We start from the raw sequence: 27,025 nt of genomic DNA, 5'->3' as shown, positions 1-27,025 counted from the left end.
TCTAGTAGAGCATGTACTGTATTCCATACTAAGTTTAAAGAGCACACACACCTGTGCTGGCCGGGGCGGCTCAGTTGGGTGGAGCGCTGTCCCATAAACCGAAGGGACGCAGGTTAGGGCTCTGGTTGGGGCGTGTAGGGGAGGTGACTGATCGATGTTTCTCTCCCTCCCTCTCCCCCGTGCTTCCCCTCTCTCTAAAATCAGTAAGCATGTCCTCAAGTGAGGATAAAAAAAAAGTAAATAAACCCATGTGGCTCCTTGGCTACTGAGTGACTCACCGCCACCCTAATGGGACATTCGTTAACTAAGATCTAATCTCCTACCTGTGCTAAAACGAGAGCGCCGAAGACTGAAGATTGTTTTTAGTGAAATATAGGGATTCGAACTCAAGAATGCCATGTGACACAGTGAGAAACAGACTGCAGGGTCAGACAGAAGGGGGGTTAAATTCTTCTACCACGTGTGACCTTAGGAAACTGCTTCTCGCATTCTCAGTTTCCCATGAAATAGGAATAAAATGACCCGCGGTATCATCAGATGGGAGGGAGAGGCATGTAAACCACATCACTTCGTGTCTGGCACCAAGCAGGCGCTCCGTACGCAACACGCATGCACGGTTACCTGCACTGGGGCTGGAGAGAGACGCTGTGGCCACAGGTTTCCGCTTCCTCTTGATGTCGCAAGAACACGGCGGCCCCAGGTGTATGTTCGCCTGCCTGCAGAGGCAACAAGGAAAATACTGCTTTAACTTTGTAGACCCCAGTGTTTACGACCCTATGTTCAGCCCAGATAAACTCCTCGGCCCATCACAGGTACATGCTAACAAAGTCAGCATCATCTTTGCCATCAAGTGGCAATACAAGATTATTCACAGTTAATCATAACTCACTCTTTACTCACAAAATCTACCCATTCTAAAGTTTTTACCTGATTAGAAAAGAGCAGACATTCAAGATTAATTTCAGTAAATATGTGTTTCATTACATGCTGATTTTTCATAAAAACTATAACCTCAATTGTTCTAAACTCACTAATGAAATACCTACTCCCAAGAGGTAATATATTGAAAAGTTTAATGTTGCATGAACACAGACATATACATGGAATTTGAATAGGAAGCTTAACTGTTCTATCACTATATATCTATCTGGGTTTTTAATAGTGTCTGCATGGCAAGTTAAGTTTCTGTGATTTTTAAAAATACAAATTATGTGCTAACAATATGTCCCCTTTTCTGAATGTTCGCTTATTTTATTTTTTTATCTTTATTTTTTAAGACTTTACTTATTTTGCCTTGGCTGGTATGGCTCAGTGAATTGAGTACTGGCCTACAAAGCAATGGGTCACCGGTTCAATTCCCAGTCAGGCCACATGCCTGGGATGCAAGTAAGGTCCCCTGTGGGAAGTGTGTGAGAGGCTACCACACATTGATGTTTCTCTCCCCTCTTTCTTCCCTTCTCCTCTCTCTAAAAATTAATAAACAAAAAATTTTTTTAAAAGAAAAAAAAAGACTATTTATTTTTAGAGAGAGGAGAAGGGAGGGAGAAAGAGAGGGAGAGAAACACCCGTATGTGAGAGAAACACTGATTGGTTGCCGCTCACACACCCCGAACCAGGGACCAGGCTGCAATCCAGGCATAGGCTCTGACTGGGAATCGAACCAGTGACCTTTAGTTTTGCGGGACAATACCCAACCAACTGAGCCACAGCACTCAGAGCTGTTCAGCTTATTTTAAAAACAAAACAGTGATAGCTTCAATACTAAAAAAGCAAAAGACTGTCTGAAAGACAATAGGCCAACACTGAAGTAGGAGGCATGCTGTTTTAGTTCCCCACTTTCTCCTTCCTCTCAAACTAGACAAACACGACCCCTGATTAAGGACCAAACTGAGTCTCACCTTTACACAGTTTCCTTGAACAGTCAAGACCTTATCTACCATGAATTATTCTTTAACTGCTGTACACATATTTTGTTTCCCTAATGAGGCTTAATCTTCTTGAGAGCAGAGACCATATTTATATTTCTTTCATAATTTTCAATCATCTACCAAACTCAGCAAAAGGCACATAGCTGATCCCCATTAAATAAATACCTGTTGAGTAGAAGTGACATGAATGATTAAGTTTTAAAAAACCAAATAGCCAATTATACACTTAAAATTATTAAAATATATATTTTATCACAATTTTTAAAAAATAGCCAGAATACATAACATATATAAAGGAATCTAGTAAAGTTACACCAGATGGCCTCTGAACTGGTAGTCCCAGCTGGGGATGAAGTCTCTTGTTTAGTAGTCTTAAAACTGGAGTCACAGTCAAATCTAAGAGAACTAGTTAGCAAGTCAAGAAGACCACTGTTGAATGGACAAATTTTCCTATCGGGTACGGGGCAGGGGGGGGAGACCCAATCTGCCAACTTTCACAGTTTGAAAGAATATATGCACGCTTCTCTCCTTCCCTCCTCTCTCCCTTCCTTCCTTCTTCTCTCTCTCTCTCTCTCTCATGCACTTTTCTCCAAATAGCAAAAGCTTAAGAGACCACTCAACATATAAACAAGGAAAGAAAAGTATTGACTGAAATCGCAAGAAATTTTATAGAACGCAAACACCACCAAAATAGGCAGATTTACGATATATAGCCTGTGGCTTGGAAAGTCCATCCAAATCACCTTTTATCAATCACTCTGTTCTGTATGGAAAAGAAGTTAACTTTAAATTAAATATCCCATGAATAGTTAATTCCAAAATTCCAACGTGAAATGTAAATATAAGTGTGTAAAGAAGGGAACACAATTCATTTTTCAAACCTTACACAAGTCCTGGGAATAAGTCTAGACCAGCATGCTGACTTAATAAGGAAGACAGATGTCAGAGTGTCAGGGCCGTTAGTCTAAATGCAGAGGTGCTGATTACCTTTGAAGTCAGACAAAGGCTGAAAAGAAACTGACACTATAAAATTTTGTTTCTCCTAGCCCTGACCGGTGTGGCTCAGCTGGCTGGGTGTGGTCCCAAAAAGTGAAAGGTCACTAGTTCGATTCCCAGTCAGGGCATATGCCTAGGCTGTGGGCTCCGTCCAGATAGGGGCATGTACGAGAGGTGACCCCTCGATGTTTCTCTCCCACATCCATGTTTCTCTCCCTCTCTTTCTGCCTCCTGCCTCTCCAAAATTCTTTTTTTTTTTAATTTCTGCTTTTCCTCAAAACAGAGAAACATACAGAACAGTTTCCACCTTTTCTACAAACAAGGCACCTGAGCACAATCAGACGAAACTCAGACTGCCCGAGCACTTTGTCTAATTCTACCCGCTTCTACGGTGCTTCAGAAAGAGAAACGAGTCAAACACAGGCTGACAGTTTATATTCATGCTCTTTCTTCTGCACTTTAAACTCACTAAAAGGCTCTCCAAAACTTTTTAGATTACATGGTAACACCATTTCTTGAAACTTTTTTTAAAGGTCAAGTGAGGAATTTGTGTTTTTTTAAGATTTTATTTATTTATTTATTTTTAGAGAGAGGGCAAGGGAGAAAGAGAGGGAGAAAAACATCAGTGAGTGGTTGCCTCTCACGTGGTCCCGACTGGAGACACCTGGCCCACCACCCAGGTGGGAATTGAACAGGTGACCCTTTGGTTCACAGCCCATGTTCAATCCACTGAGCTACACCAGCCAGGGCCATTTCTTGAAACTTACGTTGTCAGACATCAGAACAACAGTTTTCTTTGAGATGTGAGGGGTGGGGAATAGGGACAGCGACGAGGAGCCTCTGGGGTTCTTTATGGTAATATCTGTTTCCGGATGCTGCAAATTCATCAAGTATATGTTTCTTTGTAAATTCTGTATGTACACTGTTCTTCAATTAATTAAAAAACACTATTTCTCCTGGCTGGTGTAGCTCCATCTTTGGAGTTCAGTGGGTTGAGCACAGGCTGCAAACCAAAGGGTCGCCAGTTTGATTCCCAGTCAGGGCATATGCCTGGGTTGTGGACCAGGTCCCCAGTAGGGAGCACGTGAGAGGCAACTGCACATTGATGTTTCTCTCCCTCTCTTTCTCCCTGCCTTCCCCTCTCTCTAAAAATAAATAAATAAAATCTTTAAAAAAAGAAATAAAATCTTTAAAAAAACACTGCTTCTTTAAGATCAATGTTTATAAAATGCTGTTTTAAGAAACAAGATACAAAATGAAAAGCCTAAGAAAAATATTCAAAAGAGCATAAAGATCATTCTCAGAGTCTCACCTTGAGCTGAACTAAATAAATGCTGCATTTTATTTACACTCCATCCGTGTCCCCACAGCCTTGTATGTCTGACGTATGTCAGTGAGGTGGGTAAGGGCACCTACCGACCGTGTGGCTCCTTCACGGACCTAGTCAGTATCGCTTCTCTCGCACTTTCAAGGAATGACACATTTTAGAGCGAAAAGATGAAACCATGTATGTGCCAATGTTTACAATTTTAACCCTTTTCAATAGAAATGCAGTGGTGTTAAAAATGTTTATTTTAGTAAAATAAAAGTAGTACCTACTACTGTGCACATAGGTCATCAGACTGCACTGCACTCTGCAGGTCCTCAGGGGACTGCCGGGACCCGAAGGCTCGGGGGTCCTTAGGATGCCCCGCCCCTGTGGGCCACAGTTCTCAGACCCCCACTATTCCCCGCCCAGTGACGTTACAGGCTTCAGGGTTAATTGTCCCTACATGAAATGCCCCCCAACTGCTAAGGCTCCAGCCTGTTACTTCTCTCTGCAGTAAACGTTCTACTTCTGCCACCTCATTCCCACTCCTACTGGTTATCTTGAACATTCTCAAATCCTCCAAAGTTTGTAAGTTTCCTCTGGTTATGACTTAGGACACAACTGAAGGCTTTCCAAGGAAACCAAGTAACAAAACTTATTAAGTCGATAACCTTATTTTGTTGTAAAAGTATGTGCTTTGTGTGAACCATTTCCTGTCCACCCAGCAGGTTTCTGCCTCTCCCAGTGCTCGCCGAGTCTTTGGCGAGCCTGGGGCACAGTGGCACACAAACCGTCCCCGCGCCGGCCCTGCAGTCCGGTCCCACTCCAGCCGCACAGCCTTCCGGCCGCAGAATCTGGGTCATAGAGAAACGGAGGAACGGACAAAGAAAAGTGTTCATTCCTAAAACTCAGTTCAATCCTTCTTCCTTCTTAAAACATTTCTCTCAAGACCACTTCCAGGCTGGAGAGCTACTTCATAAGAGGTAGAACAACACCGCACCTTAAGGCTGAGCACAGAGGGGCTGTCTGTCTCAGGGTCTCTATGCCCCTGTGTCTCCCTGTGGGTAGAAAGGGTAGAAGATTTAACTAGACTTCTAAAAACTCTTTTTCAAGAGCAGGGTACTGTTGTTTTTGTGTTGCAAACTACGTACTATATGGGGGGGGGCACTCAGTTATGAAGAGGCTAAGTTAAGCTAAAATCTCTACCAAGTTATTAAAACTTCCTCCTCAACTGAGGTGGCAAATGTTCACTGCAATGATGTAAGGAGCTTTTACAAAATGCACAACCCCCTCGACGTGGGGGTGGAAGAGGAATCAGTAATATGTTTATTTTCACATTTCTCCTCAAGTCATACGGATAAGCTTCTACCTACTATGAAAATTACTGAGTTAAAAATATACCTATTCCCAAAGCTAAGCTAGTCAATAAAAGAGATCTAAATATTTCATGTAAAGAATAACAGAATGATTAAAATGAAGAGATGTTTAGACAAAAATACTGTTCCCCGGTACGCAGGCAATCAGCCTACAGAAAAGGCGGGCTAGACTCGTCCAGTCTCAGCTCACAGCCGCAGCACCTGCCCCGCAGCACCTCCTCCCAGCAGGAGGCCGGGTCTGTGCTTCCCCTGAAAGCCTCCCATGCAGCAGCACTTGCCAAAAAGGATTTACGAGGGGAAATGAGCATTAAAAGCAACAAAAAGTATTTAAAAACTCTTACTTCAGGAAAAGCGACTCAACTCCTATCATGGGGGAAAGGTGAATGCTAAAGACTGACAATTAATTGAAAGAGTGTCTGTGCATCCACACGTCAACACTACGTCTCTGCTTTGTTGTCTGCTGCAGGCGCCGACGGATCGGGTGAGCCATCACAGCCGCGGGGGTACTTAGGAGACTGGGCAGATCACCATGTCCCTGCGGCAGGAATGTTCTTTTAGGGAGAAAAAAAATTACTTTGAGAAAAACATGCATGTTTAATAGAACCAATGTTGGCAAAAAATAATCGAAGTGACTGCCGTAGATTCAGAACAAAGATGTGCACAGTCACTCCTAAGGAGACAAAACAGCCTTCATCTGCCAATGGTGAGCTAACTCAGGACCAGCTCACCTTCAACAATCACTCCTTCTTAAAACCCAATGGGGAGTTCATTTTTTTAATATAAAATTTATTGTGAAAAGGTATTTATTTGCAATACTTTTCCTTAAACACCTACAAATTAGTAACATCAAGAAAGAATTATTGATCTTTCTAAGGAACAAAGGTGTTTTATATATATATATATATATATATATATCCCAATTATTCTCCTTAATTGCTAATCTATTTGCTTCAATTATCTTTAACAAAAATGAGTGGAGGCCTACCCTGTGCAACGCACTGTGCTGGCTGTGGAGGGGACACGCAGATGACTGAGCCCAGGGCCCCTCCGCCGGGAACTCATGCACGGCTCGGGGGGCTGGCGCGTGCAGAACTAACAGAGACAGACACTGGGCCGTGACTAAGGAACACGCGGAATGCCGAAGTCAGACGAGGGAAAACAGGCTGAAACCTGGGGAAGAAGAGGCACCCCTTCCTCACATGTGATTTTAACTTCAGGGTTAACTGACACATACTAAACACCCAGTAGGGAAGTGTGTTCACAGACTGGCATGTAGGAAAGGGCCCAGGCCTCTGGCGCGAGGAGCAGCTGGGAGAGAAAACCACCTACAATTACAGGACACAATAGAGGCTCACCTGCCAGGAGAGACCCGGGCCGTCCCGCTAGTGCGTTCACTCCGAACTAACCCTCGGCAGTCTGTGACAAGCTGCCCACCAGCACCTGACACTGTCCGTGACCAACCTGCCTTGCCTGAGCCAAGGCTGACGGGAAGCTGCCGGGTGCCACCCACCCACAGGAGCAGCAGCGCGCCCCACTGGCGGGGAACACGGGCACATCACAACGGCAGCACAGAGGGAGAGGAAACGCTTTCCTCGCTCCATGTAGGCAGCGAGACGCCAACCGGCTGAGAGGTGCTGGAAACAAGACTCGCCAGCAGGGACAAGCAATCCAAGAACGGTGTACTGTAAAAAGGGGAAGTTCCAGGAGGACTGGCGGCCTTGTGGACAAAATTATAGCAGAAACACTTCCTCACACGTGGCCGACACCGAAGCACTAAGAGGTGAGGAAGAGCCGCCGTGCACCACGGACCCCGCAGCAGACAGGAGACCAACAAAGGTTCCTCCCCGCAAGCCCCGAGGTAAAACCGCAGGCTGTTTACTATGGCTCCAAAGGTCAAAATTAATAGAGTGAATTGAGTCTTCTTCTTGCTCTTTGAAACTCCTTGTCAAGTGGCACAGCCAGCTGGGCACACAACTCTGATATGTAGATCATAACGTTTGTGAACAGAAAAAATGAATTACAATGAGCACAGTCTATCATATTTCAAATCTCTAAAGGGCAGAAATCTGTCTTTTTAACCCCAAGACTGTCCAAATGCCTCCTCTTACAGTCCATTCGAGGCCATTCAAGCACCTCAAGAATCTGTGCTACATCTCATTAGCAAACAGCTCTGGAAGCCAATTCAGTTAGTAAAACTATAATTATCCTAAGCACAGGGCAGGGTAGTGACTGTTTAACAAAAATAATAATAATAGCTACCAGTATATAAAATATTCAAATGTATTATTTCATTTTGATCACCACTAGCCAAATAAATATTGATATTTCCATTTTAAAGATGAGGAAATTGAAGTATGGGGAGGTTAAATCATTTGCCCAGGTAAAGCCAAGATTCTTACCTGTGTCTAACAGGCACTGCTCTGAGACTAAGAACTTTAAGAAGAAATAAATGGAAATGGCGATACATTACCAAATTACTACCCAAAACAGAGGGAAGGTCAGCAATGGTGGAGAAAACACCAAGCTGCCACGAGACATTCACAAGTCACAACTGGTGACCCGTGCATCACGCAGAGAGATGCAGCAGTTGGTAAGTTCCAGTTAGGGTTTTCTAAGGCAATAACGGTTAAGAAAAGCCATCCCGGACCATCAATAACTCTCTCACTTTGGGAAAAGCTGCCTCCAGCACTAGCTCCTCACTGCCGTTCTCGGTGCCCTTGACAGCAGAACCGCTGCCTCTCCCGGAACACCAATCGCACCACCTGCTGTCGGAGCACAGCAGTCCTCCACACCGAGGCCACCTACCCTGGGTGATGCCACCTACCCTGGGCCGTGGCAACGCCCCGTCCCAGGAACCGAAACAGCTGGTTTAAGAGTGTCATCCATGCACCTCGCCAGCTGTCCGCCCACCCACACGCCCACCCAACAACTCCTCCCACAGGTTAATCACTACTGCAGCGCCCTGTGGGAGACCCTAACCCTCTCTCGGCACCTGAGCAGTCCTCCAGAGCTAAGAGCTGCTCAGTGCTCCGCCTCCCGCAAGGAATCCCGGGACCAAAGCACAGAGCTGAGCTGGTTACGGAGTGGGCGCCCGCCCGGCAGCGCGTGTTCTACAGCTGGACCGATCCAGGGTGGATCAGCACGGCCCTGTGCGCGGATGGGGCACAGACTCATGAAGTGCTCTGCATTTTTTTTAAATACGAAATGAGATTTCCTGTTAAGCAAATTACAAAACACAGGCCATAAAACCATATGCATTTAGGACAATAGGCCTTAACCCTGGCTGCATATTAGAGTCACCCGGGAGCTTTAAAATAATGCCAAGGCCTGGCTTGTCCCAGATCAATTAAATCACCATCTTGGGGAGTGGGGCCCAGCATGAATATATGATTTTTGAAGATTTTATTTATTTTTTTTAGAGAGAGGGAAAGAGAGAGAGACAAAGAGGGAAAGAAACATCCTTCAGCTGCCTCTCAAGCACGCCCTAACCAGGGACCAGACCCACAACCCAGGCAGGTGGGCTGACCAGGAATCGAACCTGCAACCCACTGAGCCGCACCAGTAGGGCTAGCATGGATATCCTTTTTAAAGCTTCTCAGGTGATTCCAAGTGTAGTCAGGATTGAAAATGACCAAACTTAAGTATTTCCACAGAGGTATTTCTGCAACCCTCTTAGCCACAAAACTGTTAGGTGGCACAAACACCTCAAAGACTCTCTCCCCATCGACTGCAGCTGCCATCAGGGTTGTATTAAAATCAAACATCAATAAAATGATCTCTTAAAATCATGGTCTCATTATTTCTTTGTTTATAGCAATGAGATACGAGACAAGAGAGAGCCTTGAGGTCGTCCCGGCCCCCAGCGGCCCCCCTGGCCCCACGCGGAGCGCCAGAGCTGTATAATGAATGCTCTGGCGGTGAGGAGGTGCTCAGGGGTGCTCCCTCTCCTGCAGCTGAGTGTGGGGACTGTGGGAGCGGCCGTGTCCAGGCAGGAAGCAGCCGCAGCTCAGTAACCCAACAGGAGGAAACCTTCACAGTTCAGGCACGATTATCAAACTCTTTGTGCTCTTAAAGGAGAGTAATTATAGGCATGTGAAAAAAGAAAAGCACTCCCCGAGGAACTCTTCCTCACATGCTTCCCAAGAGGCACCAGGGCCATTAAAAATTCCATGATGAAGAGGAAAAACAGCCTGGGAACAGCCAGGAGGCAATACAGCAAATTAATACACCAGCCCTCCTCGGGGAAAGCTGTGATAAAACAGGAAACACTTCTCTCTTCACAAAATAAAATTATACCACTAATGATAACACAGTCACCACCATACACACACAAACCGTTCTAATGATGGGTGTGAAATTCCCAATGCTGCCCAAATGCTTTGAAAGAAATTTTTCCTACTACAGATAAAATGAAACAAGAAAAAGATAAAATTTCCATTCGAAACAGTTTTTAGCACACTCATTCACCTGCCTCTTCCCGACCACCACCACTCCGACATCCCCCTCCCAGGGGCTGGGCTTTGTTAAGTAGCCCACTCTTCACAAAGCCCCCCACCCAGCTCTGAACCCAGTTCCACCCACCAGCCCCACTGGAACTAGGCTGCTGCTTCTCCACTGACCACACACCGGGCAGGGACCCCACGATTTCAAAGAAATGAGAGGGCGCCCCAGGGGCTCCATGTTTCACTATCCACATTTTCTAAAAACTACAGAGAGGTTGCTTGTGCCAACCACTCCCATAGATCAGCGGTCACTGAACTTCACTGAGAGTGCACCTCCATGGTTAAAAAATCTGAACGCTGCGTGTATATGTAGCACATACACATAAGACAAAAATATATGCTGCTAGACTAAAGTATGTACAATTTAAAACAAAAAACCTCATATATGCAACCCACTTTGTATCTGCTACCCTAGAAATGAGGACGAGAAAGACAGACTGAGCCACAACTGTCCACATTCTTTTAGCAATAAGCTGTATTTCCCAAGAGCTGAGTCACCAACGCGTACCCCTAGACTTCCTTATGTTTCCCAGTGCAGCTACAAGCACTGCCAGCAAGAGAGTGAAAACAATGGTGTAGATAACAAGGTACACAAAGAAACAAGCGGCTGACACCCACTCCAGCTGGCACGAGGCATTAGAGGCAAAGGGCAACCCATCGCAAGCGCAGACACTGAGCACAGCCCGGCTCCCGGTGGCAGAGGTAAGGGAAGGCAGGCTAGCAATCCAGGCTAGCTCTGATGGGACTCCATGCCACTTGCAGTCTTCCCAAAGAGCATACGTGGCCATTATTTTATTTAGTACTAAGACTAAAAGCTTGAGGACTGCTTTCCTAAGAACGGAAATCTAGTGTCTTCCAAGACGGCTTGACCACCGCCTCCTCTAAGTAAACCTCCCTGAGCCTCTGAGTTAGGAGCCTCCTCTGTGCTTCATGTCATTCTGGTGCACACCTTCCACACTTACCACTCTGAACACACCTTCCACACTTACCACTCTGAACGGTAATGGTCAATTTCCACACCTGACTTTCCCATGAGAACGGGAGCTCCCAAAGGGTAGTACCGAACCAAAGAGCCTGGCACATAGCAGGGAGTCAGCAAACATTGAATGAATGAATGAATGAATGAATGATGAATAAACTGCATGCTACTGAAGAAGAGGCTCACATCATCATCCCACAATGTTCTGCTCTCCTAGTAATGCCATCTGTGATGATCTCTCTTCTCAAAAGACTTTCCCCATTAACAACTACTTCTCCAGCAGCAGCTCTGGCGGCTGTTAATGGTACAGAGTTTACTGTCATAGCCCACGGTAGGAGTTCTCATCGTAGCCATGAAAGAATAACTCCTTTGTGCAGTTATGTAACTCAATCTATGTACATGTCCATTTAAGAATGTATTAGGAAGAAAAAACAACCCTCAGACCTTGGAAAGAAGTTCTTTGTGCTACTAGAAAGAATAAAAGTCTTTTGGTTCAGCCTATCAACTGCTCTTTAGGGCATAATAACCCTGCTAGGGAATGCTACAATTAAAGCCATATTTACTATGTCTGTCACCTAACTTAAGGGAGTGTATGCTGAGAGGCGCTAAAATCATTCTGCTGTGTAGGCTCAGGATTCATTCTGACTCATACATACTAAATGCCTGGCAAGTGCCAGACACTGCGGGTCAGATGCCAGGGCTGTGTCAGGGAACAAGACCAGGTGCCTGCACTTTCAAGTTTCTGTTCTTGCAGCGGGTGGGAGAGGGGGTGGGGGAAGCCCAATAAAGTCATTAGTGACGGTGTTAAAGCTCTAAAAAAAAAACAGATAATAAGCAGAGTGGTAGAGATGGCCCCTGAAGCAGGATGGCAGAGAGGTCCTCGCTGAGGAGGTGGCCCAAGCTGGGAGGAGGAGCCGATCCTGGGAACTGCTCTCAGACAGTAATCCAAGCAAAGGGAGCAGGTGGAAGGTCAGAGGCAGGAAAGGGCTGTGTTTTGGAAGAATGAAGTGGAGCTCCCTGGTGCAGAGGAGGAGGAGAAGTCTCTGGAAGGGGTCTGCACACACAGGCAGCAGATTATGCAGGGTTTCGCAGGCCGTAACAAGGACCATCGATAACGGCCTGCAAAGATGGGCTTGTAGCAGAAGAAATATGAAATACGAGCCAGAAGCCTTAGGTCACAGTTGAAACTTAAATCACATACTCGTCACATGACTGCAGGAAAGATACCTTGCCACTTAGCCTCACGTTCAGCATCTGTAAAACATCCACTGACCTCCAAAGGTTGTTGCAAAGACCAAACTGGGTACTACATGCAAACATACTTTATAATTTAAAAAGTGTCGTAAAAAGGACACTGGTATTGTCTGGAAGCATCAGCCGCGAGAAGACAGTTACCTGGCAGAGCACTGTGCTGGTGAACACCTCCGGTGAGAAGCATCAGCGAGAACGTCCAGGGAGTACAGGGGGGAGAGGGGATTAAACTGCAGAAATAAACAAGATTATTTTAGTGAGGCTTGTGTGAAACGGACCTGACCTGACAGGACAACCTGCTACTGGATTACTGCGCCCCTCTGACCGTCCCACAGACACCATTCAGTGAGGTCGCGCGTGTCCGGCAAAGCATCCTAGCACGCCTTGTCTGCCACGCCTAGAAAAAAGACTGCTCTTCTTCAGAAACTTCTGATAACAGTAACCACTCAAATGGCAGAAGACAGTACAAGCGACCCTTTAGCACACATGGGGTGGTCAGGGGCGCCAACCCCAGCACAGCCGAACATCCACGTATAGCTTCTCACTGCCCGAGACTTGACTACCGACAGCCTACTGTTGACCCGAAGGAAGCCTTGCTGAAAACATGGTCAGTCGGTTACCACATACTTTGTATGTCATATGCATTATATACTGTATGCCTACCGAACAGCTAGAACATTTTAAGAAAATCATGAAGAGAAAATACGTTTCAGTATTTAGTTTTAAAAATCTGTGCATAAGTGGACCTGCACAGTTCAAATCCCTGGTGGTCAGGGTCAGCTGGGCTTCATAACTGACATACGGAAACGTGGGCCTACTGAACGTCAGTCAGCCTTTGTGGTGAAGCAGAGAAATTTCTGCTTTCATTTCCTACATGAAATTTCCTTTTCATTTCCCTTCCCTGGCCAATGTCCCCAGTGAATGACTGCTGGCACATACCAGCAGCAGAGTGTAGTGAGAACGGAGCTACACTAAGAATCAGAATAACGAACGTTCAGTTCCAGTCCGCCACCGAGTTGCCGTGTATTAAAAACTACATCATCTCTTTGAGCTTCACTATCCCTACCTGTGAAATGGATGTGTCACTGAATGTCTTCACTATTTTACAGAATTATCATGAAGACTGAATGAAACATTACTTTAAGCTTATTAAGAGATTTCACTTTCTCATCTGTGAAACATCTGTGGACCTCAAAAGGAGGTTGTGGGGAACAAAGGAGATGCTATACATAAAAGCACCCCACTTCATGTTTGCTGGCTTTCTTTGGATTTTTTCCACTATAAATAAACCTCCCCCCAAATTTCAGAACTAAACATATGTTCAGACTGAAAGAGCTCCAAGTGGTAATTTCAGAAGAACTTAAAGGAGTACAAATAGGATGGCTGTGTGGCCCAGTGGGTTGAGGGTGGCTGAGAACCAAAAGGTCACCGGTTTGATTCCTGTCGGGACACATTTCTGGGCTGTGGGCCGGGTGCCCAGTTAGGGGATCTCAATTGTGTGTGAGAAGCAATTGATCAGGATGTTTTTCTCCCTCTATTTCTCCCTCCTCCCCCACTCTCTAAAAATAAGTAAGTAAAATCTTTAAGAAAAAGAATACAAATCACGGAACTGTTCTCTGCGTCGCAAGCTCTGGTCATAGCTCTATGAGCTCTACAGCCTTGGACAGTTTATCCCTCACCGGAAATGAAGGACAGGGTGACCCTTAAAGGTCCCCTGCTGCCGTCAGGTCCTCCGACGCAAACGTGATGAGCGCTCTGGCTCAGGGCTCCCCCAGATGCCGTCTCTGCCTGCCGCCTGCTCTTTCTACGTCAGTCATCCCCACTCAGCCTTGTCCTTCTCTAGTTCTGGAGTTTGCTGTAACAATTACTTCTATGTTATAATGAATCACCAAGATAGAGCAACCTCTCCCTTCCAAAATCCAAAGGTTTAAACAAAGGAACACCAGCCACTGCTGTAATTTTTAAATTATGACCCTTGCAAAGGGCTCGATGTTCCAAGGGCCCCCTGGGGGGTAGCTAGGGACAAGACTAAGAGGACAAGGCTCCAAGTCCTCAACCCCACGTCACTCAGAGCGGCACTTCCTCCTTCTGTTTCATGTGTGTAGGCGTCCACACTGTACTTCTCAGCACAAGGCTCTGCCATTGAAATTTTAAACCATAGCAGATGAGGTTCACTCTGATTTCTTACTGCAAAGTTTAAAACTAAAATAAAAATGGGGTTCCTATGAAATACATGTTGGTAATAAACTAAAGATCACAGCTGAACCTAAAGTTCTTATTGGTGGATGGCTGTCCTTGCAAGATGGACCTCCAAGAAAATCAGAAAAACATAGACAGCAGGAGCCTTACCTCATGTGCACAAGCAGAAATGTGAGGAAAACCAGAAGCCAACACTTTATTCTTTCTAAAGAAAAGGAAATCAAATGATAAAATAAAGATAATAAAGAAAAGACCTTACCTGATTTCGTTCCCTTTTGCCAGCTGATGGTAACCAGAAGCTAAAGAGAGGAAGAGAGTAACAGTAAAGAAAACAATAAAAGAAGTGGCAGGAAAATTACAGGCAGGAGAAGACCGAAAGTTGTTGGCATAATGAACTGAATATAAGGAAAGAAATGGGAAAAGATGGAATTGGAGGAGAAAAGTAAAGAGGCGTTACATGTGTACAAAGTTTTTTGCAGAAAGTAACTCTTCAAAGGAACAAGCCTTGTAACGGCATGTAAAAGACTACACGCACTACCGATAAACCGAAGGTCACACCAATGCACTCTCAGCTGTGCAGTGACAGAAGGACCCCCAGCTCAACAAGGGCACAAACTGCACATACACCTTGTCTATTTTGTAAATTAAAAATCTGCCCAGACTGGAGAGGTAGAGAGGATAATGACTGGGGCTGACCATGACATGTCATTGGCAAGGAGACATCGAAAAGCCAATCATGGTAGGGGACCAGACTGTACAAGAAGGGGTGGAATGATTTCCCCAAAGCTACAAACAGGCTTTTTAGCTGTACTTACCATAGTAGTTAGAACAAAAAGATATTTCTCTATATAGAGGTCTCAAAATGGGAAGAGAATATAAGAAAATGTAGAGGCTATCAACCATTTTGAACAAAAAAAAATTAAGAGACAGAAAAATATAACATTTTTATTGGGGGCTACTCTTATAATATAGCACCTATAAATATAAAAAGCAACAAAATAAAAACTACTTTAGAAAAACGAAAATAATCACTCTCATTCAGGTTTAGGGCAGTAGCCATGTTGACTGTTATAGAGGACAAATCTTTAAGATCTCCTGTTTCAGCTCTGAAGTCCGATTTCTAGGTTCCTTTACAACACCTTCCTCTGCCTCCTTCTCCTAGGAACAGACTAGAACAGCCAGTAAATACATACGCACTTACTCTTTCTGCCGAGAGTCACTAACGATGTGGCCTATCCTCTCGGAGCCCAAAGTACTTATGCTGGTCTCCTGAAAAGACAAGGCAGACAAGAGTGTCATCTAATCACAGAACAGATACAGGAAGCACAACTTGTCAATCAAGCGCACACTTTCCCGTAACAGTGCCAGCAACTCCAAAGGCGCATGTCAAATGTCAATCTTAAAATCCAACAGGAACTGTATTTCTTTTTATGGGAATCTAACTTAGAAGTATTTCATGCTACGCTAGACTTACTTTTCTCCAGTGCTCCAAAAAATGTCATTTTAAATATTGTGTAATGTATATAGTGCTTTATTAATAGTAAAACCTCCTGGAGTTACTAAGGTATATAGAAATAGAAACTCTTCTGTAAAGCAATCCGACAACAGCTGATCTGTACGAAGCTAGCAGCACACCGAGCCCCCAGAATCGTCGGATTGCAGCCCAACAGGCTTCGCAATGACACGTTCACAGAGTCCTCGCTGCTGACACCGAAACACCTCCTGGGTGAACACATACACGTCAGAGGGCTTCTGCAACTTACAAAAACTGCCGCCCCATACTTCGTCTGTTAAATGTCATCTTTTAAGTAAAAGTAGTAGTTTGTACAAATTAAGTTTGTAGATTTGGGGTTCTCAAGATTGCAATATGAAATGTTACCGTAACACTGCAAGCAATTTAGAACAAATCATCTCCAAAAAATCGGAGATTGACAGGAGGCGCTCGCCCTTCATCTGCTGTGAGCGCATTTACGGCGAGTGTCCGCCTCGGCCCCCGGGGAAGCACAGCAACGGTGTGTGCGTGAATGAGGGCTGTGCATGGTGTCGGTGCATGTGTAGATGGGGGAGCGTAAGTCACAGGCATGAGCGTCAAGAATGTCAAGCCTGTGACTCACACACATTTGTTTCTGGGTAAATATTATTATCTGCATTCATCTGTGTGTATAATTAGCTTAAACATTAGGGTAACACATTTGAAACTGGCTACAGAAACATTAATTTGAGGTCAGATTCTGGGCAGGAGTGGAGCTCAATGAAAAGAGTTCACATACTGCATTCTTCACATCCTTCATCCCTTACTCCCGTGCCTCTCGGTCACAGACAAAGCCACAGTAGTGGGGCCCAGGGAAAAGATGGGTGAAAAATGAGCTATTTGTTACAGCGGAAAAATTATTAACTTAAAGTGCCGTAATGTTTAAATTTACAGTTTATTACTGTGTAAATTACAAGCAGTACTTTGTGTAATTAGCAGCTCGCTGGCAGAGAGCTGTGAATGAAACTCATTATTTATGATAACAATTTAGAAAAAGAGAAGAAAGGTGGGGGAGGGGGGAAAGGAGGCTAGAACAGTGACCTCTGCTAAAAATGACAAATATCCCTTTAAGGTGATGAAGATGAATTAAACAAGTAAATATTATTCTATTCATTTGAAATCCATAGAGATGCCCAATAGGTCCTAGTTTTCTTCCAGGCAAGCTAAAGGGAGCCTTCAAGGTAAGCTGATTTACTTCCATGGAAGTGGAAGGCTCCTATTTTATAGGAGCCAGAACCCAGTAAGGTAGGAGGTACGAAGAACACTGTCAAGCTGAACAAATAAAGAGGAAAAAAAATCAAACCATTTCTCTGTTTCCCACTCCCAACCTCTTGCTCCCCTCCACCCCATGCCCACTCCCACCCTGCTGGCTGTCACGAATATGCGCCCAGAAGAGCAACAGCAGCTTCTTACTCTCAGGAAAACAAGTGATCCAAAAGAAGGAGGTATCACTCTTTCAATAATCAAATGTCTTTCTAATTAGACATTTGAAATTGAATTTAAAGATAAAAGAATCTAAGTTCATCTGGAAATAAAGAACCTCACTTCTTTTGCATGACTAAAACTTAAAAAAAAAAAGTCCCCAAATTAAATTATAAAACAGTAGCTCTCTGAGGGCAGGCAGCCTGTGGCCCCGACCACCACAAACACCACAAACCCGGCGGGGCACAGAGCCCGCCCCACGATAGGCACTCAGTGCTTACTGAGTGCACCAAGTGATCAGTGCTCTAAAATGCTCTCCGCCCCTCACCCTTCGCCCACCACCATCTTCTCTGAGTATGGGCCCCAACTTGAACTTATATATTCCATCTCAAAGCTAAAGTAAAAAATAAATAATTGTTAAAATTTAAATTAAAAACAGTAGACCTGGGTTTACTCTCTGCTCTGCCACTCATAACTGGATAACATCAAACATCACTGAACTTCTTTGAACCCAAGTTTTCTCACCGGCTAAAGGAGAATAGCACCTTTTTCACAAGGTCATAGGGAGGGCTAAATGAGCTGAGTGCCCAGCACAACCCTTGGCAAAGGCGGAACTGAGTAAGTGGTATATATTCCACTGGCAGTGAGGGAGTTTTGAAATTTGGTAACAAGGTTTTTCCCAGTTTTTTCTGTTTTAATGAATTCTAGAATAAAAGACCAGAGACAGGACAGAAGAAGCATCCATGAACCCAGGAGGAGTCAGAAAGAAGCCAAGAGTATTTTAATTTATATAATAATAAGATTAATCAAACGGATAGAAGAGACAAGAGACCAGGCCTACAGATTTATAGACAACAGATACTGCCACGGCAGCGTCTGCTTTGTCGGAACTTCTGCATGAATTAAGCTTCATCCTTTATGTGTGTATCTACTTATATGCTACATGATGTTCCCTCTTAAGAACTTGCAAAATCTTCCAGCTGGCTCAATGAACTCCAGGTGTTCTGCAGCGCCTCTGGCTGCCAAGAAGGTACACAGGTCCCACAGGAGACAGTACGCTCCCACGGAGCCCGGCAAACAAGAAGAGCCATCACCTTCCCCACGAGCCTTCTTCGCCCCTTTCTGAGGCATCGGGCCGCAGCTCCCGGCAGGCGATTCAAGCGGGCGTGGTACCCTAAAAACAGAAAGTCCTCAGTAACTAAAGGCGGAAGATTCATTAGCGATGGCATGCCACTAGCACCCCAGATGCCTTGCCACCCAGGATCTACTGGAGTGACCCTCAAACCGGTGTCACTAGGCTATTTGTCAAGGATTCATTATTCCTATGTCTTTGCTATCAGTGGGGTGAGAGGAGGCGTGTCATTCACCTCTGACCGAGGCATCCTTCTCTGCAGGAGAGGGATCACCTCTTGCTCAGTCCTATCGTGTAGGGGTGGGTATTTTGAAACCAAACTGGACTAGCACATGGAAGGTACTAGTAAACTGAGGAAAACTAAACAAATATAAGGTATAGTCAACAATTTCTAATTATAAGTTAACAACTGGTTATTACTCAAAACCATTCTACTCCATGAAATAATGGTAGAAATAGCCTGTATACTCTAGTCACGTTGTTCCAGCCGCTGCGTGTGTTCTGCACACAGAAAAGGCGGCTGGAAGGACCACACCAAGATGCTCCCGATGACGCTGTCTCTGGATGTGCGGTTACAGGCCATTTTTTTTAGTTTCTTCTTCTTCTTCCTATTCTTGCTTATTTGTGTGTGTTTTACCTAGTCCCTAAAGAGCTTTCAGACACGGTCACTGAAATGCTCCATAAACATTATTAAGGTAGCAAACAATGTGCCTAGCCAGCAAGTAGTCTTTACCGAGAACCAACTTCTCTGAGAAGACCTTCCATCACTCAGATTTGCCCTGACAAAACGCTACAGGAGCTTACAGCTCAGGGTGAAATTCAGACCACTAACTGATGCTCAACAAATACTTGATAACTGACTGACTGGATAATCATTGATTATTGGGAATCCTATAAATTTTTTACAGAGCTAAAAGAAACCCCTGAAACAGCTTTGTTCCATGTCACAATACCTTAAATGACCCTGACATCCCAAGGAAATGAGTGCCTGTCACAGTCAGAGTGAGGCAGGCACTCCCAGAGAGCGTTACCACATTTCCTTCACCCCATCCTAGGCTCTCCCACCCTGCCCGGCTATCGTCAGTGAAGGAAAAGCAAAGGGATATATGTTTGTGTTAAAGTCCACAATAATAGAATTATTAAAATTACTTAAGATTTTATTATTTATTTTTTAGAGAGAGGGGAAAGGAGGGAGAGAGGGAGAGAAACATGGATCGGCTGCCTCTCACACACCCCACCCAGGGACCTGGCTGGCACCCCAGGGAGGTGTCCTGACCAGGAACCGAAACCTGTGACCTTTCAATTTGCAGCCCAACCCACTGAGCCACACCAGCCAGGGAAGTATTAAAATTTTTAAAGAATATTTTTAAATCATCCATTCAAAGCATCCACTGTAACTTGTAAGTGAACGTTCTTACTGAAATCTGTTCTCTTCCAAGACCCAAGGCTTCCAGCTGCCCGGAGCACTGAAAAGCCCAGCAGCCACAGAGGGACAAACAGGCAGAGCGGGCTCCTCCATGGGCACACACGGCAAAGGCAAGCTGGAGGAACGCCCTGCTGATACATAAGCTGAGTCTCCAGGGACTGACTTAGGAGAGAACCTCATGCTTTGAGACTCGCCCTTGAATCTTCTAGGAAAATCCCTGGACTAGCTCCAAAACTCAGACAGTTGGTGTGTGCTCAGAGGAAGAAGAGCATGTATGCCATGGGATGGTTCTCCCCAGAGAGAACCGTGAAGGTGTGACGTGGATTTGGTCTCCTCAGAACTTACCCCTCTGCGCTGGCCGAGAAGGCAGCAGAAACGTGGGATCTGACCGCTTGTCCAGTCCAGAGTCCATCCTCTCCACTTCAGCGCGATGATCGGGAGCCCACTTGGGCAGAAGGTTAGGGACAGTGAATCCTGGGACACATTCTCCTTCATAGAACCAGTCACTCTGCTCGTCATCCCCTGAAGTAAAGAGACCGTTTTCATAGGCTGGAATTTCAGCACGCTCTATCGGGAGGATGACTTCTCAATGCTACAGGCGTAAGTACACTTTTAAATAAAGTCAAAGTACAAAAACTTGTTTTGATCCTTCTTGTTGATCCATATTATCATGAAAACTGGGACGCCAAAATAGTTTCACATAAATTTCATAATGTGTGATGCCAGATTGCTTTTAACAGTACAAAAATAAAGCTACCATTCCCTAAACCCTTACCACCTACCAGGAAACACGCTAACAAATCTATAACTAGGTTATCTCTTCCAAACCTTACACTAGCTCCAACTTACAAATGAGGCAACTAAAGCCCAAAGAAGTCAAGGTCAAGGTAGTATATGATGAAGCCAGGATTTGAACTCAAAGCCTGATTAACTCCAAAGCCTTTACCACAAAAATAAACTGCCTCTCATACACTATTCTCAGCAGTATAAATGAACTTAGGGATTCAAAGCCCACAAATGTTTCTCAACACAGAACTAGCTGTTCCTGGGGGGATTTCTTACTACATTTCCATTTCTAATAATAGGTGAATACAGGAAATATACTCATACCTTGTTTTTCCCTTGGTACCTCACTGATGGGACAGAAAGTCATCTTGACACTAGCAATACAAGCTACCAAGAAAAAACTAACCAGAGAAAAATAGTATTCCCCACAGTTGATGTCAAGAAGTTACATCATTTGCCCAAGGCTATCCTCTTCAATGACGACAAAGTCAAGACTGGGTTCATACATCCAGTCTCTTGGTCCGAACTTCTTTCTATTGGCTAAAATAATACCACCTCAGTTTCCACTATTATTCCTGCCAACAAAGCATAAGATAGATAACTTTATGTCTGCTGTCATCCCGCCCCCCCAGCCTTTCAAAAAGCAAGGGTGAAGGAAATTATTTCGAGAACAACTAAAAAGTTCACAGTGCATTCATTCTCTAATGTATCCTGGGTCCCAGGAAGCTGCTTGGGATGTGCTAATCACATGAAGTGTCAGCTTCAGGGGCTACTACCCCCCAGGGAAACGAGAGCTCTTCAGTCACTGCGGAGATCACCAAACGGGGAAACTGAAGCTGCACACTGGTGAATAGCAGCGGATGTTGCCAGCAAACAAGTTAAAGTGTTCCCTGAAGAAACACACCACCAGCAGCTATTTCTCTTGCACAGTGGTTCTCGATCGTTAGCGTGCAGCAGAAGACGAGGGGGTATTGTTGAAACACACACTACTGGGCCCTATCCCAAAAGTTTCTGAGTCTTGTCTGGGCAGGATGGAAAATGTACACTTCTGACAAGTGCCCCAGCGATGCCACTAGGGTGCAGATGGTCTGGGGATCCACAATGTGAGAACCACTACTCTAAAAGCCTCTCATCAAACGATGTATCCAGACGAATTAAAGATAGGCACTAGAATTAACTGGAATCGGTTCCTCTGAATGTCAATATATTAACTCCTCTCTTATTCATAAGCATTCTTCAGGCCACAGATTAAAACAGTGTATTTACCTAGATCATCCTTTCTGATGACAAATGGCAAACTATCGTGGAATTCTTTTTGGTTCTCCAGCATTATTCACTCGAGACTTCTGATAATATGGAAAGAGACTCACTGAGCGGGAAGCAACCTTGCGAGACCACCTAGACCCACAGTCGTCAGCCTGGCGGCACGAGGGGCCCCATGCAGGAGCTCCCCAACAGAGTGCTGTGCTGCCGGGGCACCAGGGAGAGGCTGCGTGGGCCGGGCTCCGGCGCCCTGCTCCTTCGGGTCTTGCCTTAACCAAAACGGGTTTAGCTGTTTTACAATTTGAGGTTCAATGTACAACTCTGTTTGAGGGGGAAAAGGGTATTTTCCCTTCAATGGGGCTTCCCAATAATTATTTATTAAGGGTTCACTCTGTGCCAGGCAACGTGTTACCTATTGTGGTTGCAAATAGTTTTTTTTAAATTTTCCATCTTTGAAAAACTTCAATGGAAAAGACATACAACTACAAACGGCAATGTAATATGGTAAGTGGTAAGAAAACAGCAAGCACGGGGAAGAAGAGAGGAAGGGCCCTAGGGGAGGGCGTCTACAGGGAGGGCGTCTACAGTGAGCGCGCCAGTGGGAACCCCTTGGGAACCTCATGTGCGGGTAAATGGGGTAACTGAGACCTATGAAGCGACCTTCCACAGAGGCGCAGAGAGTGTTGAGAGACAGAAGCCAGTAAGGGAGGAGGAAACCCCCCCTGGAGCCTACACAGTGAGGAGCCTTCGCAGTCACTAAACCTGAAGCAGCAGGGGAAAGAATGGCTATCAGAGAGCCCAGGGAGAAAGCTGGGGTCACGGAGAGGCTGCCCAGCAGGAGCAGAGCCTTCAGCAGGACACAACCACAGCCAACCGGCAGTGGGACAGAAAGGGGGTCAGGGGGGGAGCTGGACTCCAGCATGCTGGACTGCATTAGCGTTCCCACCTCACCATCACTCCCTCCCTCCCTTCCTATGACAGAATGATGCACCCCTGCCCTTTGCCAGAGGGCTCCACAGAGCCCTCCCCCAGAGGCAGAGCACACTTCCTCACCCCACAGGCACTGGCCTTGGTCGTATGACCTGCCTTAGATAGGAGAACATTAACGAATATGATTGAAGCAAAAGCTTTAAATATTCATGCACGGTGTGGCTTGGTCACTTGGCATTCAAGTCCTCTGCCATAAGCAGTCTCTGAGACATATATGGCCAGTGCCTCTTTAGCCAAGTGCCCAGAATAAGATGCACTGAGCAGACACAAACCTAACTTGAAGCCTGGACACCCGCTGAGCCAGAGCAGCTGAAGCTCAGCTGACCCCCAGCCCCACAATAAGAAATAAAAGTGAAAAGCCACTGAAATGTTGGCGTTAAACAGTACTGTCTTAATGAAAACTTGACTACTCCATCCAGTCTCATTCACCTGCCTCCCTCCCTCCCTCCCTCCCTCCATTCTTCTGCTGATGCCTCCTATTGGCCAAACCCATGAGAGCAAAAAACCTACTGATGCAGCCCTTAAATAAGCCCCAGGCAGGAAGAAGGAGAACTGTGTCTTGGACAAGTGGCCACTCAAGGAAGAGTGAGGATGAGATTCAGGTGGAGGCCAGTGTAACAGAGCCATGGAAGCAGGAAAGAATGTGGCTTTGTGCTAGAACTCTAAGCCTCTAAAGTATCACCAGAATGTGTGAAGTTGAGAGACAGACAAAAAAGAAAGCTGGGGCTATACAATATCCCACAATCTTTCATGATAAACCAAGAATTCCTTATCAGTGGAAAGGTTTTCCAAAGGCCCAAAACAACGTGTTGCAATTGGCCCACACTTTCTTGTACCTCTGTATAATTAATTATGCATCATGACCTTTTAAGAGATAGATATATTATGATACTTCATAGCATTCAGTAAAAGCAAAGAAAAAGAATAATTCTGAACAGTATGTACCAGCTTATTCACGGAAAGACGACCAGACTTTTCTGGCACAAGACAAGACAAGACCCTGGCTACGACCTACCAGGGAACACACACACACACACACACACACACACACACACACACACAACCTCAACTGACACAAAGCTCCCTCAGAATCGGAAAGGAACAGAAACATACAACCTCCATGTAGGGAGGAGCTTAACAACACCACCCTCGCCCACAGCTCTGAGGCATGGGGGGGAGACGCCACCCACTCCATGGTCTCTCCAAAAGCAGGACTGGGACCTGAGTCTTACAGCCCCAGAATCCCTTCCGTTACTAGGGACCACTCCGTATCAACCAAGACACCCAGCAACCGTACCTCCACCCTTCAATCACCTCACCCTGCCAGTAAAATCACTGATTTCAGAGCTAGAAAGGACTTCAGAGACCTACAAATCCCTTATTCAGAGTAAGAAAACTAGTCCAAAGGAGCTATATGAAATTCTTGTTTGTACCCAATTAGTGTGGCCCTGAGTAAGTGTACAGGACAAGAACCAAGTTTCAAATTACTGTTTAGGGAGTAAAAATAAAAGGCAGATAGTTAACATACACCAGCTTTATTCACCGTGTTCTACGCTAAACTTCAGGAATTTTAACTTTAGAAAGATGTTTTCTATAAGATATTCACCTGGAACACGGTGACTATTTATAAATAAGATTATAAAAATAAATTCTCCCTATGTGAAAATAAGAATGCCTTAACATCCAAAAGAAAGAGTAACACATGAGGATATCTTTGGTTCTAGTCAAAAGCAACTTCCCAAAGTCCCATCCTTGACCCCACGACCCCCTAGATCAATGAATCTCAAAGTCTGAACTGTCTGCATAAAACACACAGTAGGTGCTTGTGAAAAATGCAGATTCCAAGGGCAAACGCTAGACCTATTTGATGTCTAGGAGTTTGGGAATTTGAGGTTCTAACAGTTCCCCAATGGCTCTCACGTGCCCTAAAGTTCAAGGACCGCTGCTACAGACAGCCTCACACTCTCAGCGACCCGCGCCTGTACCCATTCAGACCTTCCCAGGGCTGGGGCTGGGTTACCTTGCCGTCCTTCGTCGTTCGTGAAGAGGCCCGGGTCACTGCTGCTGCACACGCTGCTGGTCTCACTGAAAGGACAGAGAGCAAACAGAGACCACCCATCAGCTGCAGTCACACACAAAGCACCTCCCACTCTTCTTCCTGTTTCCAAATCCAAAGTTTCCCTGATTCCATCAGCCAATCGGAAATATGAAGTTCATGGTTAGGTCACAGGAGAAGGTTTATTAAGAAGAGAAGAATTCTAAAACTTTTATTCATATTTCAAAGTACTTCTAAAAATATTTAAAGTCACTTTGTTAGTTTAGCATTAGAAAGTTATTAAGGGTCATAATCACAAACTTTCTTGTTATACTAAATGGCATAAACTTACATATTTACCAACTAATTCCATTTCCAAATTTCATCCACTATCAGTTTTTAATAACATTATCCAGCTTTATGACATCTAGCATCTCTCAAGTTTTTTCTCCCAGTTACAAAGCAGCAAACAAAAATCCACGAGCAGGGAGAAAAATCATTATGACAAAAGTTGTATTTTCTAAATTTAATGTTTTCCTTCACATCAAGCATATCCAACAAAGCTTACTTTCAAAAAGGAAGATACAAAAATATAAAAACAAACTCCACTTGAACTCACTGCAACAAAACTTTTGCCCCATGGATTTCCGTCCAACAAGCTTCATTTTCTGAGCTATTGCTCACAATTGCATCTGCCTCTTCTCGAGCTGTTTTTCTCTCACATAATCATCAAATTTGATTTATCTGGTTCAGGAAAAATGCCTCTATTCTTTTTATTAGCCATTTCCTTGCCGGGGAACTTCAAGCTACTTCATCCTTTTCACCTGCTCTAGAAGACGGGCGAGTCCCGAGCACTGCAGAAGCATCCTCACCATGCTGCCTGAGGCTTGGCAAAATCCCAACCCACATTTCTGATTCAAAAATCTGAAGACATTTTGTATTTTGCAATGTGTCTAAATATCTTGCCAATACTAAATCCTAAAAAAGTTGTCCGAATTAAATAGCCATGCTCTCCTCACTTAAGCTTGTCTCTGAATAACGGGTACAAAAGATCTGTTGCAGCAAGAGCCAATAAAACATACCCAGTCTCTTTAAAGGTTCTTTCATTTTATTTTCTTCTGTGCTTATAAGTGGGAACATTCTCAGGCACCATTATAAGAAATTCTATGAAACGACACCACTGGATCCTGAGGATTTAAAAGCTTCAAAGCTTGCGCTTACATCTCAAAGACACCCTTACAGACTACTTACTGCACTCTTCCTACTTCTGGGTTCAAAGGCCTGTGCCTGCTGTCCCTCACGGTTCTGACTCCGTGTGCACACGGACTTCACGGGCACGCTGCTGCTCTCACTCCAGTGAGTCTTCGCTGCACACCCTCTCACCCCACTACTCTACTGTCCTCATCTCCCCTCAAACACGGAGCAAATTTTACAGTTGCAACTCATCTTGGTGTGAAGGAGGGCTTAAAAAGCACATGAAGCCATGGGACAGATATGACACTCCACCGTTGTGTTGTATTCTTTATTGGCTAGCAGTCTCACTAACTGATTTAGGGGTTAGCAAACAACAGCCAGTTACCTATTTTTGTACGGCCTGTGAGCTAAGAATGGTTTTCAGTTTCAAATCCCTGGGGTGGGGAGGGAGGGAATCAAAAGAAAAATATTTTGTGGCATGAGGAAATGATGAGAAATCCAAATTTTAGTGTCCACACATAAAGTTTTATTGGAGTAGAGCCACGTTCATTCATTTATATATCCTTTATGTCTTCTTTCACACAACAAACGCAAAGTTGAGTAGCTGCGAAAGAGAACACCCAGACCACGAAGCCCTAAAATACTTACTCTCTGGCTCTTTACAGAGGAAGTCTGCTCACCCTGCTCTGCACGTGCCACAGGTCCT

At 44.9% G+C, this 27,025-nt stretch overlaps 1 protein-coding gene across 3 annotated transcripts in view; it reads right to left on the bottom strand.

Moving 5' to 3' along the window:
• GPATCH2L (G-patch domain containing 2 like) overlaps nucleotides 1-27,025 on the bottom strand; it is a 56,785-nt gene that overhangs the window by 10,313 nt on the left and 19,447 nt on the right. For 2 of the 3 annotated variants that reach the window (XM_045822239.1, XM_045822238.1), the window contains 7 exons: nucleotides 25,111-25,175; nucleotides 20,397-20,573; nucleotides 18,588-18,667; nucleotides 15,742-15,809; nucleotides 14,691-14,745; nucleotides 12,486-12,571; nucleotides 622-716 (listed from right to left, as the gene is read on the bottom strand). In XM_045822239.1, coding sequence (XP_045678195.1) covers nucleotides 622-716; nucleotides 12,486-12,571; nucleotides 14,691-14,745; nucleotides 15,742-15,809; nucleotides 18,588-18,667; nucleotides 20,397-20,573; nucleotides 25,111-25,175 — 626 coding nt within the window. Of the gene's footprint in view, nucleotides 1-621; nucleotides 717-12,485; nucleotides 12,572-14,690; nucleotides 14,746-14,799; nucleotides 14,840-15,741; nucleotides 15,810-18,587; nucleotides 18,668-20,396; nucleotides 20,574-25,110; nucleotides 25,176-27,025 lie in introns of all 3 variants that reach the window. The other variant, XM_045822240.1, reaches the window with a different exon arrangement.

Source organism: Phyllostomus hastatus, unplaced genomic scaffold (assembly GCF_019186645.2).
Source record: "Phyllostomus hastatus isolate PE091 unplaced genomic scaffold, TTU_PhHast_1.1 phas_scaffold_501, whole genome shotgun sequence".
Classification (NCBI taxonomy): Eukaryota; Metazoa; Chordata; class Mammalia; order Chiroptera; family Phyllostomidae; genus Phyllostomus; species Phyllostomus hastatus.
The sequence above is the reverse complement of the archived record's forward strand: the minus strand, read 5'-3'. Positions and strand labels throughout refer to the sequence as shown.